A 17,043-nucleotide genomic window follows, 5' to 3' on the forward strand; every position below is an offset into this window, starting at 1 on the left:
AATGGCACTTCGGTATATCCCACTTGGTGCTTTTGCAAGTCAGCAGGAGTTCCTGGAAGAATGCCAACGCTAGCTTACAGGTTTTCTTCAAGCCAACAGCTTCTCAGAGGCGACAGGTAAATGTCCCATCCATTAAGACTTGTGTGAGCTCTTTCTGTCGAGGATAAAACATGTGTGGTTCAACTGGTTCTAAACGCTGTTGAACATTCCATTTGCACTGTGGCACTCACCTGCCACTGATGTGGCACCTGGTTGACTTGGGAAAGATTCCAACGTGGCACTTTTCTGGCCAGTAATATTTTAGAATAAGGACATGAAAGCAAATCATACCAAAAGCTTGAAAAAGTGTCTTTCATTTTCAATATTCTAAAATAATTTTTTTTACCTAATACCTAGAACATATTTTTCTCTTTCTTTCTTTCTTTATATATATATATATATATATATATATATATATATATATATATATATATATATATATATATATAGCAGAATTGAATCTTTTTCTCAAAGTGTTTTAACTCTCTTAATAATTACTATGCACGAAAAATTATAATAAAGTTATAATTTGAAAACCCTGTTAAATATAATATTATAAAATATTAATTAATAATATAAGATGATTCTAGAGTAGACTAATAAAAACTATGTAATATCACTTATAAAAAAAATATAGATAAAAAATGAAGAAATATTAAGCTAATATTTTCGGGGACATTTTCGGTATTTCATAGAATCATTTTCTTTTGGTCAACAAAAATGTGAGCCAAACTTACAGCACAAAAATTCGTTTCGGATATCCATTTCCTAACGCCAACCGGAAACTGGATCTCCCCATTTCCCGGTTATGGCTACTGCAGCAGCGGCTGCCGCTGCCGCTGCCGCTGCCTCTCCTACCGATTCCGATTCCAATTCCATCATCAATCGCCACAGAAGAATCCATTCCCGCCGCTGCTCATCCATCCTCCGATCGAACAATATATCATGTCCTCCCCTCACCCCGGCCTTGAAGCTTCCCTCCTCCCCCTTCCTTCTCCTCCTCAACTCCAATCGATGCCGCCGCCGATTCGCTCCTCCTCTCAGGGCAGCCTCTTCCCCCTCCTCCTCCTCCTCTTTTCCTCTTGGAGCTAATCTTGGGCGCAGAATTGGGGTTCCCGATGTAGAGAACAACGGCAACGTGGGGTTTCTTGGTCGACTGCGATCTGGTCTCCTTCTCCTTCGATACGTCTTTCCTGGCGGAAGTTGGTGGAAGCTCGAGCAAGAAGAAGGAATGAAGGTGAACGCTGAAGAACAGGATCGTGGGAAGAAGGGCTTGTCCGTGATCACTGCACTCCGTCGCATGTGGGAGCTCGTTGCTAAAGATAGATTGGTCATCTTCCTGGCCTTTGCTTCCCTTCTCTTTGCAGCGGTACGATGTCTTCAATGATCATTGCGACTTTGTTTAGTTGACTAATTATTATTTTCCTGCTCCATCTTAATGGATGTATTTCGAATCACAACTGCACTTTTGGTATATGCTAGGGAAGTAGGGGAAATAGTGTCCAACTGATCCCAAGAGCGAAATGGACTTACGGGAGCCACAGTCATTATAAGTACATGCTGATAACCGAACTAGTAAAAGATAGTATGGGAAACTATTGAAAGCATGAAATAGATTGATATTCTGATACCACAGTTCAACAAACAATTTGAAGCTATGTATCAGGCATATTCATGTTCATTTTACTTAGTCATTGGACTTAATTCCTTTTATTTGGTGCAGCTATCAGAAGTATCAATACCTCATTTCTTGACGGCATCTATTTTTTCTGCCCAAACTCATGAAAGCATGATGTTCTACAGAAATGCGAGGCTGCTCGTTCTGCTGTGTTTCATATCTGGCATATGCAGGTTGATGTCTTGTATGGTTTCCATCCTATATGTTTTGTCTAACATTTGATACTATTTTGTTAGTGTATATCCTAAAAGAAACTTTAAACTCAAGTAACTTTACGTCAAGCTCCAACACTATAAAATATTATCTGCTGACTGCATTGATGTTATAACTTATAAGTAGCTATTTAGCCATCCTATCGAATTAAACTGATCATATAAGCATTCTTCCACAACCCAAGTTGATCTCTCATATGGTTTCTGTCCTAACTATTTTGCCTAATATTTGATACTTATTTCATAAGTGTATAACCTAAAAACATTTTTAGACTTTACATCAAGTTCATGATGCTATGAAAATATTATTGGCTGACTGCATTGATGTTATAAATAGCTTTTTAGCCATCTTATTGAGATAATATTGATCACATGAGCATTCTTCCACAGTTGTTGTTCAACAAGATAGGTGGATGATTTTCTTGTATGCATTCTACAATAATCTGTTTTCAAAATATACCTCTTCTGAATGCTGTATCTGGTATTTCTTGTGGATTTACAGTGCTATTTAACACTTTACTCTCTACACAAATTTCTGATGTCCAGTTTTTCCGCTCCAATGTGCTACTTTAAGTATTAGCACTTCAGATATCAACTTCAATGAACAAAGTCTGTCCTTTCGAACACAACCCATGGGCTCATGTTTGCTGCTCAATGTCTCAGATGGACATGGAAAGCTTTTCCAATGTAGATCTTGAAATTATTTTTTGGGATAAATAGTTTTCTTTATATACACTCTCGAGATTATACAGCTTAAACCAGGGTTTTGAATACCAGTCCGTATCGGCGTACTGAGTTGTGCTCGGTACGATACGTACCGGTATATACCATCGGTACACTAGGGCGTACCGATGGTACACCCTAAAATCTTAAAAATACCTTCACCTACCATGCTAGGATGTACTGATCGGTATGCCTCAGTAATGATCGAAATCCGAGGTGGTACCGGTCGGTACGCCTCGGTATCGGTCAAAACACTGGAACTACCCGGTAGAGGATGGTCCACGTACCGGTACATACCGCCCGTACCAGACAGTACACATTGAAATTGAGAACCCTGGCTTAAACAGTCCATGACCATTATCTCACATTTCTTTTGTTCTTGTGTTTTCATCATATGCCTCCATTTGCAACCACATAGGGTAGGGCATATACTCTGGTTAACAATTACTAAATTTCACTGATTTCTGGTAGCATACATGAAATGATACTCTTTGTGTTGGTGCTGAATATTATCTTGCTGGGAGCTTCCGTTCTTTCATCTTGGTGTTGCCTAGCACCACAGTTACATGGTTACATGGAACTGGTATATCTATAAGATCATATTCCGGTTTAAATATGTGAAAGAAGATAACTAGGAAGCTGATGCTGCAATGAGAAGATTCTTCTGTGGGTTTGGGACCCTAAGTAGAATTTTCTTGCTAATTACTAAGCAGCACCTTGTAAGTTGTTGTATCAGTTGTATTTCTGGTCAGGCTATGATCTGATGGTTCTTAGTATTATTCTTTATTTTTTTTACTTTTTCTTAGTGACCATTGCATGACCTGCACCAAGTTGAAGTTCAAATTTACCTTGTTTGTGTTGCTTGTATAATTATAAGTCCTTCAAATTCTTCAAGCACATTAATTTATCACAATCACCTATCTGCTGTTGATTGTTATACATCAGCTATATTCAATATAACACAACTTTCTAGCTAAGAAAATTATCTATTTAGGTACTCATGTGTCCTTGTTTGCTCATTTTCTAGTTTGCTCAAATGGTGATTAAAAAGATGACTCTGTACACTTAGTCTTTTTGGAGAATGCTTCACATAATTTTATAATATCTTCATATAAATTCTAAAATCTACCTAGTCCACTGTGAACCATTTGATAACATTATTTACATTAGTCTCATGTGGTAGTTAACATGTGCTTATAAAGTTTTCAACCTCTAGCTGCTTATTGGAACTACATATATTTATGATGAATAGTTAGACAGCAAATGACATAGCTTCTTACTTTATCTGTATTGGGTTTTGAATAGGGCATTAGCAATCTTCCTTCTTGTGGCTTCTATAAGCAATCCTGCAAATGAGATTTTCTCTAATTTGAGGATGATAAAGGTCCTTCCAAAAACACAACAAGAGAAGAAAGAGAAATTGCTACTAAACTATTACTAAATTAATAAAAAAACACTAATATCACGTAGCATGGCCACTTGAGCTTCTTTGAATTATGGGAATTGTGTGAAAGGTAATCTCATCACCCTGACAATCCTATCAGAAGAGGTTTCTAGAATTCTCACAGCATGAATTGTAATAGTAAAAAAGCATAGTTGATCTATACTAGACCCATATCGGGGCACTTAAGACACCAACAAACCTAATAAAGATCTCTATAGACTCCTTAAGAGAAACTATTATAAATACCTGTGAAAAATAGTCCAAATACTGTGGAAAAATATATAATTTTATTAACTTCCTATCCTAGTTTGGAGGGGAATTTCTTTTTTGATAGATCTTTTTCTCACCAAATCATGGATTTTTTAGGATTGTTGTAGAGAACCTTTATTTCTAAAAAACCTGCTAAAGATGTCCATTCTAATTTAGGAAACATGCTAGCCTGTACTTCTACTTTAATTAGAAATACCTTCTGGACCAGAAGATGAGCTTGTATGTGTTCCAAAATTAACTCTCCGGTGTCAAAAACCAAATAAGAGTCTATTGTAATGCATGGCTTTATCTTACCTTGTTATAGCTTTGAAGCGGTCAGTCCAGCCCTTAGTAGGGCTGATCAAAGCAGAGCTGTTGTTGTTGGTGGTATGGGGTTTGACTGTTTTCTAAGATATGGGTTTGGTCTGTAAGATTTAATTCCTTAATATAACATACATACAAAAGGCCCTTCCATCATTAATCTGTTAGATGTTTGACTTGTGTTGATGAATACAAAACCATCATAGATACAAAATTAAAAATATTGCTTTGCATATTGATACTTAGTTTTTCACATAAGATTCATATACATTGATGCTGAATTTTATTTAACAATGTTAATATGATGTAATATTTGGTAAAGAATGAGTATAGCACAATTCTGACAATTTGAATGTTGATGTTATGTACAGTGGTTTACGAGGTTGCTGTTTTGGCATTGCAAACATGATGTTGGTAAAATCTAATGGATTTGTGATTGGCCTTATTTCAAGAAAAATAAGCTCTTTCTTAACTCTTTGTTCACATATATTAGATAAGTCTGTGTAGTAGAAAATCTCATATAAGCTGTTTTTTGCAATATTTCCTAGGTTAGGCGTATGAGAGAAATGCTTTATGATTCTCTACTTTTCCAGGTCAAATCTTCATCGATAAATTTAATTTGAAATTGTCCACTAATGCAAGAGACATCCTTTGTGACTTTTTTCTTTGACATCATTTCTCACCCTGAATCCAGTTTTGTGCCATGTTGCTTTCAGGATGTGTCCTTCTTGGACAATGAAACGGTTGGTGATTTAACTAGCAGACTTGGTTCGGACTGTCAGCAAGTATCTCGTGTCATTGGGAATGATCTTAATCTAATATCACGGAATCTACTTCAGGTATTTTTTGGTTTTTTACACTTTTAATAATATATAACCATCTGGGATGTCATTCACTCCGGTCATCTTTTTACAGGCGACAGGTGCACTGATATATTTGTTTATCTTATCCTGGCGTCTTACGTTGTCTACATTGCTGATATGTACTGCCCTGTTAACAATTGTGCTCTTCTATGGCCGGTACAGCTATTTCTATCTAGTTAGTTTACATGCCTCTGAATGTCATGTTCCACCCTTGCAAATTTCTAGTCTTTTAGTTTCAAATAGTATACAGTGTAAATGGTGCATGTTTCTTTGAGTCTTTGACTATGTAATAATTACTGAAAAATTAGACTTCTCTTTAGTACACCTATGTTTCTGCCCAATAATGTGGAAGTGACTAAAGTGGCTGAATTATGTTGAGAAGACTCCATGGGAATTTGTTTTTATGACCGGATATCATCCTGTTTTCAACACTTCAGAGCTAGCACGGAACTTCCAAGTTGAGTCTAGGAAAGTGACAGATAAGATAGGTTTAAGCAACCCTAAATGTTGATTCGACGATAGAAGCACCACATAGAACTACACTTAGTATCAGTATAAAAGAGGAGGATAGGGCAAGATTTGATGGACGTACGACATTGATGATTGAACTATGCTTAGAATCAGTATAGAAGAGGATAGGGCAAGATTTGATAGAAGTACCACATAGAACTTCACATTCGAATGTTTGCTCTATCGAATGTGCATCTCAATTTTGCATGAGCTAGTGAGTACACCCCTCGTTATAATGGTTATAACTAGTTAGTACTGCATCTCAATTTTGCATGAGCTAGCGAGTGCACCCCTTGCCTATTGTTACTGTTGTTGATTGCTTTTCTTAATGAAGAGAGTTTTGGGAAAGCAGTTACTGTTTTAGTATCTATTTAATGGATCTCTATATATGATGTTGAATGAAGAGAGCTTTGATGCATAACTTGATGGAATAAAGTCAGTGATCTATTATTTGAAAGAGATGTGAATATTGAATGGTGAGGTCAAGATGATCTATTATTACCAGTTAAATTAGTTGATAGAAGTTCATATTTGTTCTAGTCTCATTTTCATATGATGCTTTTTTCATTTAAAAATCTTATTCATTTCTTGGATCATATACCAATTTAAAGCTGATTCTGATACTCAAGACACTTTAAAAAACCATTTATTGATAGTAGATGAACTCGGTTACTAGTTGAAATGTACTCACACCTTCTAAGTAGAAATCCTTTCATCCCACTTTTTCATACAATGAGTCTCAATCTTGTAGCTCCTGCCCTTATGAACAATATTAAATCTTGTGGTGACTTGACATGATCCTAATGATATAGGTACCAGAAGAAAGCAGCAAAGTTAACTCAGGAGCTCACTGCAAGTGCTAATGAAGTAAGATAACTTCAATTTTTAATATGTGAATCTTCTTCTTGAATCTTGTTCATTTTTCAATCTAGGTTGCACAAGAGGCATTATCTCTGTTCAGGACAGTCCGTGTTTATGGAACAGAGAAACAAGAATTTGGAAGGTAATATCTCCTTTTTCTCTTTGTTTACAAGTACACATCATTTGATTGATATGCATGTATACATCATTTGACAAAACCATCCCATGTTGATCCATGTCACTTGCTTGATATCTTGCAGCCATAATTCTTAAATTTAAAACTCTTTTGGGACAGGTATGTGAACTGGCTTGAAAGATTGTCCGAAGTAAGCTTGCGACAGAGTGTGGCTTATGGATATTGTAGTTTAAGCTTCAATTTTCTCTATCATTCAACACAGGTCCATTCTTTACATTTTATATACTCAAAATCTATGTTTGGTTGATAATTCTTATGTCCTTAACTATAGAATAAGTTGGTATTAAACTGTATAATTCAGACAGTTTATTATGGTCATGGTGTTATATTTGTTGGGCACATTTTGTATTATTCATTGCATAAGTTTCAACAAAGTGTACACATGTCTTTTTAATAGTGCTAATTATTGTATTAATCAAATACTATCTGAGTCTGGCCAGAACCTGACACGACTCCTCAATGGATCACCAACGTTATCTAGGTTTGACTTTGTAGTAGAAGGTAGAGCCAAGAAATGGTGGACACTCAGAGAGAAGGCTTTGCATGTGTTTGTGGGTTTAAACTTTAAAAGATGATAAAAAAATCAAGCAGAGGGAGTGATCCTATTGGAACATGGCCTTTCGGGAACTGATCCTCCTAATTTGGAGTTCCTATTTGAGGAAGAACAAAACCTCCTAAGGAATTGATCTCATAAAATCTAGAATATTTATTTCTTGGAATATACTTAAAAATAGTTGAAAATATTAAAAGTAGTCGAGCATGGCATTAGGACTCACAGACTCTTAGTTACAAGCATCCTAAACATAATAGACCTTATTTTACTATAAGACCCTATTGTTTTCATGTTTTTCTAGCCTTACAAACTCCCTTATTGGCTTTTACTGTTCTAATTTACCCAACAAATTGTGTAGATGTTAAGTTCCAACTGTTTCTTACTGTTATGGGGCTCCTTTCCATGATCCAATAGGGTTGGGCTGGTTGGTCACCCCTTGTTGAGTGTCTAAGGATGCGGAGTAGTTACTGGTTTGGGAATATCATGGCTGGGTTTGTGTGAACTGGGTGGACAGATGAGAAGCTTAAACATGACTTATCTTGGAACACAGTGAGAAAGCAGCATATTCCGAGTGTGTTAATGCCTGAAGATCATGATGGATTTCAAGGTGGAGACAATGTGGGATGATGTCGGACAGCTCATACATGTGTGAGACATAGTTACAGTACAGGACGATGATGTGAGAGCATAGGTGTTGACAAGGAAGGTGATGCTCCATAAAAGATGGCTATGTTGGAGTCAATCTTGGCTAGATGAAGATGATGCTACAAGAATATATGTTTTCTGTCAAAGATATTTAAAACTTCTGGGGATAGCAAAGAATGTTGAAGGTGGTGCAAGAAAATCAGGAAACTAAATTCATAGATGAGGAAGCTTTTGAAGAGGTCAGACAGGCCTTGTTTTCAAAAAGACCTAACTGATCTGCTGCAAGCATGTGCTGGTCCCCTTGTTATCATTGTCACTCTCACTTCCTGTAATTGCTTTCATCCAGTTGTGGCATGTCACTCCCTTGTTACTGCAATGTGAATAGATATTCTCCGGCCTGCTACTCATGTTTTTTCCAATCTCAACATGGAATTTTATGAGAAAATTCTTTCAAGGATCATTCTTTAGGAGTAAATTTTCATAATCTACTTATTGAAGCCATTTGAGGGAGTGAAATAGCCTTAGATTTGAGGGTAGGATGGTTTTAAAGGTGCAAAAAGAAATGAATTCCTGAGAAAAGTGAGAAAGACAAGGCCTTGAATGAAGGCAAAAACACCGCCTTGGTTATTTACTCGGAAAAAAGCCCTCTTATGCTACTATAGTCAAATTGAAGGTTTCAATTATTGGTAAAATACCAGTTTCGGCAAAACGATTGGACCTGGACCTGTATTGTACTTGTACACTTGGTGGTATACTGACCTCTACCATCCAATATCATTAAAAATAAAAAATTACGTACTAACTGCACCAACCTAAATGGTCCAGTATCAGTCTTTGGTCAGACTGTAACAGTCATGGGGTATGAATCCAACTAGTTCATTTGCTCATATGATTATATGAGCAATTAGTTCTTTATTGCCACATTCCTGATTTAAATGGAGATGCAACAAGTCTGATTCCTTTGCCTGGTATGTTGCGGCCACAGATACAATGTGCCAACAATTACATCTTTGTAACTGAACAGTTATTTTGGTACATGGCAAGGAGCTTAACAAGGATGCCTTGATGCTTGCCATGCAAAGATTCATCAAAAAGGATTGAGCTTGTAAAGTAACTAAGAATAGAAGGTGACAGCTTGTATTGTATTTGCAAATTAAGCAACGAATAGAAGGTGACAGCTTGTATTGTATTTGCAAATTAAGCAACAGTCCTATACATCAAGAAAAGCAGCCGTCTGAAGGATGACACATTTTAGTATTTTACTGCTTTGTTATTATTATTTAACAGTTTTTAGAGGGCATATTATTATTGTTCACTGTTCTTAGATTGCATATTCTTATAAGGTTTCTATAAGATTGCATAATTTGTTTCTAGTTTGTTGGAATCAATCTTTTATGAAAAGAATGGGGTAATTGTCTCATCAATTTATAACAAATAGAGGGAAACAGAAGAGCTAATTCTTCACAATTTGTCTCAAGTAGAGAAGAGAGGACATTCCCATAGGTTGAAAGGAAAATAACAGCTAAAGAAAATTCAATAAGAGACCATTAATATTAACAAACAACCACAAAACGGACCACATAAACCAAAATCAAGTCTGCTAGCATTACATAATCCATAACAAATGAAACTTAAGTTCCTCATACATTATTTAAGAATGGCACGATTTAATTCATAAGTTTTAGTGCACATAAATAAGCAGAAATTTACTTTGTTTCCCACCCATCATCCATTTTTACAAGCAAATAATAGCATCTTGCATAATCTCTATTTTTTTCTTCTCCTTGTCATCAATAGACCTGTAGTTTTCTATTTCAAATGCTTAGCCAGAGCACCATAACTAAAGAAAAATAGCTAAATCTCAATTCTTTATCGACATTAAGATAGGACCAATTCGTCCATAGTGTAGAAATATAGTTAGAGAAATTTGATAGCATCTACCACTGCACAAAGCATTCCGCAATTGTGAAGTGAAGAAGAATATCATCAGCAGGTGATCAGCATCTTCCAAGTTGTTCTGGCAAAATCTACATCCGCTGGAAGAAGTCCAGCCTTTCCTGTTGTGAATGTTCTTAATGTGAATAGTTTATTTTTACTATTTGAATGGATATGTACCTTTGTATATATGATTTAGTTTTAACACATGCAAATTAATTGTGTATGCTCTGCATTTTTGGAAAGGAAAACAATCAATTGATTGTTACTTGACAGTTGAATTTGATTAATCTTTTGCACTATTTAGTTTTATCTGACAATTAATATTTATAGGTTATTGCAGTTCTGGTAGGAGGAATATCTATTCTTTCTGGTCAGATGACAGCAGAGCAACTAACCAAGTTTATCCTATACTCTGAATGGATGATTTATTCAACTTGGTGGGTGGGAGACAACTGGTCTTCACTAATGCAGTCCATCGGAGCAAGTGAAAAGGTTTTTGAGCTGATGGATTTGTTGCCAAGCAACCAGTTCCTATCTGAAGGCAAGCACTATATATTGCTCTCACACTGTGGTGGCCTTCTGTTTTTTACTAATGTCATGATTTTGAGCTTTCCTTGGAAACTAGTATCTCAGAAAATCTTGGTATTTTTTATCTCATCATGGTTCTTCAATAAGCATCCATGTTGGAATCTGCATTTCTCCCTTTAAATAATAATCATGTGTTGTTTTTCTGGACATAGAGGTAACCAAAGTTACCAAACATCCAACATAAATCATTTTTCCAATGCTATGAAAAATAATGTTCTTGCCATTACTAATGTTGGATTAACAGAGACATTTTATGAAGATTAATATTCTTGTTGTATAATTATTATGAAAGTGCTGCAAATTAATACACTTGCTGTATAATTATTATCATAACTTCAAAGGCACCAATGTAATGTTGAATCCAATATATTTTGAAATGCCTTGTCAAATACCATAATCTGTACAAAATATTGGAGTTCTAAAGTACACAATCAAATGTAGGACATTGAAGATTGATTTTGTGAACTCAGCTTGTTAAATTCCGAATGTCCAAGGCAAAATTTTAAATGACAATTTCTTTAAAATTTTGACATCTATTAGCGTATCTTCCTTATTGTTCATTTTTAATTCCTGGGTTTCCAGTGTGGCGGCAATGATCATTAGAATATGTATGCTTATACAAAAATTTCATCATGTCGCTAGAGATTGACATAGTTTTGAATAGGAATAGAAAAAAAAATATCTTCTGACACCCAGAAATTTGTCATAAAAACAGTGTTTCTCATCTAGACCAAAATATCAGAAAAGGTGATGGTAAATCATCTTTAGTTGAAATGTAGCTAAAAAAAATGTCTGTTCCAATTAAGTTAATCACTATGGAGATTTTTTTTCCCAGGCAATGGAGTACAACTACCATCTTCTAAAGATTTTTTCATAAACAATTATAAATCTGATCATTTCACAAGTAATGTTGTTACAGTGGAAAATTTCATTTATTTTTATTTTTTTATTTGGTTTCTATATTCAGTTTTCACTTGTTCAATCTTACTGCTTTGTTTTTTTTTTTTTGACTTATTCAATTTAATCACATATTTTCCAATTTTTCTGAACTGTGGTATGACAGGACTGAAATTGCAAAAGCTTGTGGGACATATTGATTTTGTGGATGTATCATTTAGTTATCCTTCGAGATCAATGGTATGCCTAAAGATTATTGTCTGAGTTTTTCAGAAACTATTAATATAGCAACAACACATGCATATCCAAGTACTTGTCTCTCTGTTTGCTCATCTTTCAGATGGATATAATCTGTCATGGAACTTTTATGAATGTAACAGAGAAAAAAAGTTCTGACAGGTTTTAATTTCCAAATATTTTCACCTCATCATATTTTAATAATAAGGAAAATTTTCATTCTCACAAGTCACAAGTCACAACATATTCAGGGAAATTCAATTGTCACTTCAGTGGTGATTCCTAGAATTGCCAATTATTTTTACCAAGCTGGTCCATTTACAGTTCAAGAGTAAAATTACTCCAGTGACCAAGAAGATCTTATAAAGTAATTAAGTAGAAAAAAGTACCAGTTACAAGTCTACAAAGTGCTACGAGAAAGCATGGCCTAACAACTCAGTTGTTCCAAAAAAAATTATTTACACGGTGGATCAGTGACCTATTGTTTGTGACTGAGGTGTCTTTTAGAGTGGATCAGCTACAGTTGCAGCACAAAAGCACTTGACTGCAAATATAACAGGATAGCCTGTTCATTTATGATTGGTAGTACTAGAAATTATAATTTCACCAGGTTTGACCTTATTAGTTGTGAATTGTCAGTGGATACAAGATTATCCATTCTTCAATAAATAGGAGCAAACATTTCAGTACTAATACAACTTGAGGAAAAGAAAATAGACTAGATTATATCAGTATCTACTCGAGATCCACAGTGGAGATGACATTTAATATAAAAATTGGAGTTGTTAAGTGATTGTTTGATCACACCTAACATCATTATGGTTTTCGTAATGGTTATCTACTCGTAGAGGACCCAGCTCTGTTTAGGCACATATCTCGAGGAAGTAAATACAAGACACCACCATTGTAGAAACAGTGTTGCCGCTGTATTATGTTTTCTACATGCACATAATATTTAATTCAACCTTTTCTTTAATAAACAGGGAGTAAATATTTAGATGGAAATGTTTATGTACTTATTATTACATTTTATATTTAAACAGGTACCAGTGCTGAAACAAGTAAATCTGTCAGTACACCCTAATGAAGTAGTTGCAATTGTAAGTATACTTAATTTATTATGAAACTTGACTTATATGTACTCGTGTCAATATTGGTGCGAGAATTCTTTGTTGACACACAAATATAAGCTGCAGCATGGCTTATATGCTATTGTTGGTGTCACCTTTTCTTCTCCTTTACAGGTTGGTCTTAGTGGAAGTGGTAAAAGCACCCTTCTTAATCTTCTTCTTCGTTTATTTGAACCAACCAACGGCCAGGTAAAAATCAACTCTTACAGCAGACTCGTAATTTGTTCCTTTAACTGTATGTATTACTAGGCATAGAACGATAATGATGTGGTTCAACTAATTAATATATCTTAAGATTTTAAATCTTAATTTAGTACTAGTTTTGGTTAACATATTGGAATAGTATGATCTTGGTGTAGCGGATAGTAGAATGACTTGTACTGTCCAATGCTATTGAATAAAATAATAGAAAAAATAAATGATATAATAATGATATGTTGTTGGACCAGTAAGGACCTATCATTATTTGTTAGTTCGATCGGTATTTAAAACCTTCACGTCACAATGTGAATTTTTATCAATAAAAGTTTGTAAAGACACTTCCTTGGTTATATTTAAGAAACCAACAAGGTAGGCTAGTCAGACTAGAAAATTCAGGAACCAGACCTTTGACTGGTTCAATTAACTAATGAGATCATTTGAATCTTAAAAAGACTGAAATTATCTCAATTGTTATTTATTGTCCATTTTTTTCATAGAAATTTAAGTCTTTTCATATAAAAGAAAAGAGAAGAAAATGTTATTATATTCATTACTCTCCTCTTAAATTTCTATGTAAAAAATGGACAATAAATAGCTATTGAGATAATTTCAGTCTTTTTAAGATTCAAATGGTCTAATTAGTTCTGTTTGAGTAATTAATATGTCTGCTCTCTTGTCATCACTCTACCATCTTAAATTTTTAATATGTCTGCTCTCTTGTGTCACTCTACCATCCTGTTTGACTATTATTCTCTTATTTATTTATGCATTAAGAATATCTTTATAGTGTTATCTATATATATTTTAACATAATATTCAATTATATCTTTGTTTTTAAAAAATATTAAACCTATGTTCTGGACAAGTTGACCCACTAGTTCAACTAATAAACCATTGACTCGAGATTTAACTGGACCAATGTTTGGTCTGGCAGAAGATAGTGATATTCCATACTGTTTTAAAATTATCTCTATATTTGGCTTCCATAACTAGCTATTGCTTCCATATAATGGTGTCCTATTTTGGATCAATATTAATTGAGATAGGACTCCAATTCATTTTCCAACTTCTAGTGGGTTGCAGTCATCCCACTGGAAAAGAATTTCTTCACCTCCTAGCTGCCACAGGGGTCCCAATTGAGACTGGAATCTTAACTTGTAATCCTTCTATCGGCGGCTAGATTTTGAGCCCCCATGGTAATTATTATAAACTTTATCCTCTTCTAATTAAGTTAAAAAGAAAAACACATGACAAGGTAGCAAAACCTTGTTCAGTCCTCATGCAAGGCAAGCTGCACTGTGCAGACACTGACAAGGCAGCATGTGACAAGGATTGCAAATTCATAATAATTCAACCACAAGCTGACATGTGCACTGTTTCTTCTCTCTTGCCTCCTCATTTCCATTTTATTCTCTTTTCCAAATCCAACACATGGTGTGACCCCACAATGTTGGATGATAGGATTTCATGATGGAATCTGCCAAAATCAACCAAATATTTGAAGATCGTTCTCAATATTGCTTGATAAATTATATTATTATGTCAAATTGTCAATAAGGTCATTATTGCCTCTTGAGCAAACTTGCTTACTATGTATCGAGGGGAAATGTGTTTTTCACTGCAGATATTAGTTGATGGCGTCCCTCTTAGTGATCTGGATATCAAATGGCTGCGGCAAAATATTGGATATGTGGGACAAGTAATGTGGTTCTGAAACTTTACACTTTTGTAGGCATCACAATATAGTGGCATGTGAGAAGTATATATGTTTGCTTTTTGTTTGTATGGAACTGGCAGGAACCACGACTTTTCCGTATGGATATTAGTTCAAACATAAGGTATGGATGCCCAAGGGAAGTCGGTCGTGAAGAGGTGGAATGGGCTGCTAAACAAGCATATGCTCACGAATTTATATCAGCTCTTCCCAATGGCTATGGCACACTCGTCGATGACACTCTTCTTAGTGGAGGACAAAAGCAGCGGATTGCTATTGCCAGGGCTATTCTCAGAGATCCAACTATTTTGATTCTTGATGAAGCCACTAGCGCTCTCGATGCAGAAAGTGAATATTATGTAAAGGTATTTTCTACCAGATACAAAATGTACTTGACGGACATTAAAAAGTTTAGATATTTATACTGAATGCTTTGTTCTATTCTTGGTTTGGTACAGGAGGTACTTCGTACAATGCAGAACAGTTCCAGTATAAAGAGAACCATTTTTGTAATAGCGCATAGGTAAATCCGGAGATTTCAAATTGCAATACTGTGTTATCGTTCTCATCTTACCATCAATTTTTGCAGGCTATCTACGATACAAGCTGCTGACAGAATAATAGTAATGGATGGTGGCAGAATTGTCGAGGTATTTCCTCTGTTCTTCAGCATAATTTTTACGTAAATTGTCCCATGATAGATATATAGTTATATTGTTGTTTTCGATGCTAAAAAATACTTAGCATCAGTAATTTTCAAACTGCAAAAAGAGCATCTTGTTTATCAAGGTTTAGATGGCCATCTTTGCATCATCTCGTCAGCCAAAGACCCACCTCTGCTGGTCATGCCTGTCGGACAATAAACAATTCTGCTCTATGAAATAAAGATCCCCTTTCTCCATCTGTGTTTCCAACATGAAAATTATTTATCTTTGTGCATCTATACAGATGGGAAAACATATGGAGCTCATTCAAAGGGATGGCTTGTATGCACGGTTGGTTAGGAGACAGGCTGATGCTTTCGCATATTGATACGACTTCCAGTATGTTTGCAGACTGATTGGCTTACTCCATGGTTTTATTTGAGTGGAACAGCCAAAGTGATCTATGATACAAAATTGCCCAAAAACTATTCATACCACAAACAATAGTGATTCTTCTTTACAATGTCAGTGAAACATCAATGTTATTCTTCAAGAAAAGTGTTTTTTTTTTTCTTTTGACTTTCTTGTAACAAGAAATGTTCCCTCTGAAAACAAAGAAAGAAAGAAAGAGAAAACGAGATGGCAAGGAATTTCATCTTGGTGGCATGATCTTTATTTTCATCTTTCGATTTATGAAGGTTGTTGCATTCACTTGTTATGACATTAATAAGATGCTTTTGTGTTACATTTGTTTCGGAAATTTACAGAAAAATGTCTTCACTAATTTGTTTTTACAGGAAAATAACTATCCGTCCTCTATCGGAAGACCCTCAAACACTAAAAATGGCTAAAATAACTCTAAATTGGTGCATTAAACACACTGTTTATTAAATTACTTATTGAGTTAGATAGATTAAAATAGATATCTTGTTATCTTTTAATTACTAGTTTTCTTTTCTCTCTCTTTTCATTGTTTTATTATTACAAAAAAGCTTCCTTTATTAGTCATTTTCTAATCTTATAGTTTATCATTAAAAAAATTATTTTCAAGTTAAAAGTGGACCGTCATCTTCTTTAAAGAAGGATCCAAGAAACGATTTATTTGATTTAATAAATTATATATGTTCCCTTATTTCATATGTGTGGGCATAAGACATTGTAATGAATCATCAGAAAATAATTTTTTTTTATATACACATTTTTGCTTTCGATGGCACAACGTTCCCTGCAATCTTGCAAAAACACCCTCTTATCTTTTTTGTTTTTTATACATTACTTTAAAAGAAAGGTTCCCTGTAATGCGGCATAAATTATGCTTTTTTAATTCTTCCACATGATGTAATTCTTCCACATATTTTATACATATACACACACAACTGATGAAATCTTCAAGTCATGAC

General features: G+C 34.8%; 1 protein-coding gene across 6 annotated transcripts; it reads left to right on the forward strand.

Moving 5' to 3' along the window:
- The first annotated feature begins 786 nt into the window (after nucleotides 1-786).
- Nucleotides 787-16,388, forward strand: LOC135588691 (ABC transporter B family member 26, chloroplastic-like). Of its 6 annotated transcripts, none has more exons than XM_065080941.1 (18): nucleotides 787-1,408; nucleotides 1,763-1,890; nucleotides 5,038-5,080; nucleotides 5,215-5,259; nucleotides 5,383-5,505; nucleotides 5,582-5,685; nucleotides 6,852-6,906; nucleotides 6,972-7,042; nucleotides 7,196-7,298; nucleotides 10,563-10,773; nucleotides 11,884-11,957; nucleotides 12,998-13,054; nucleotides 13,199-13,273; nucleotides 14,910-14,984; nucleotides 15,083-15,364; nucleotides 15,458-15,522; nucleotides 15,589-15,649; nucleotides 15,948-16,388. In XM_065080941.1, the coding sequence occupies exons 1-18, from the start codon at nucleotides 848-850 to the stop codon at nucleotides 16,029-16,031; spliced, it is 2,217 nt and encodes a 738-aa protein (XP_064937013.1). In that variant the 5' UTR covers nucleotides 787-847; the 3' UTR covers nucleotides 16,032-16,388. The 6 variants fall into 6 exon arrangements, with proteins under 6 accessions (XP_064937013.1, XP_064937014.1, XP_064937016.1 ...); XM_065080942.1 differs by having other exon boundaries at nucleotides 5,038-5,076; nucleotides 5,220-5,259; XM_065080944.1 differs by having other exon boundaries at nucleotides 1,843-1,901.
- Nucleotides 16,389-17,043: the final 655 nt, after the last annotated feature.

The sequence above is a fragment of the Musa acuminata genome, chromosome BXJ1-8, assembly GCF_036884655.1.
Source record: "Musa acuminata AAA Group cultivar baxijiao chromosome BXJ1-8, Cavendish_Baxijiao_AAA, whole genome shotgun sequence".
Taxonomy (NCBI): Eukaryota; Viridiplantae; Streptophyta; class Magnoliopsida; order Zingiberales; family Musaceae; genus Musa; species Musa acuminata.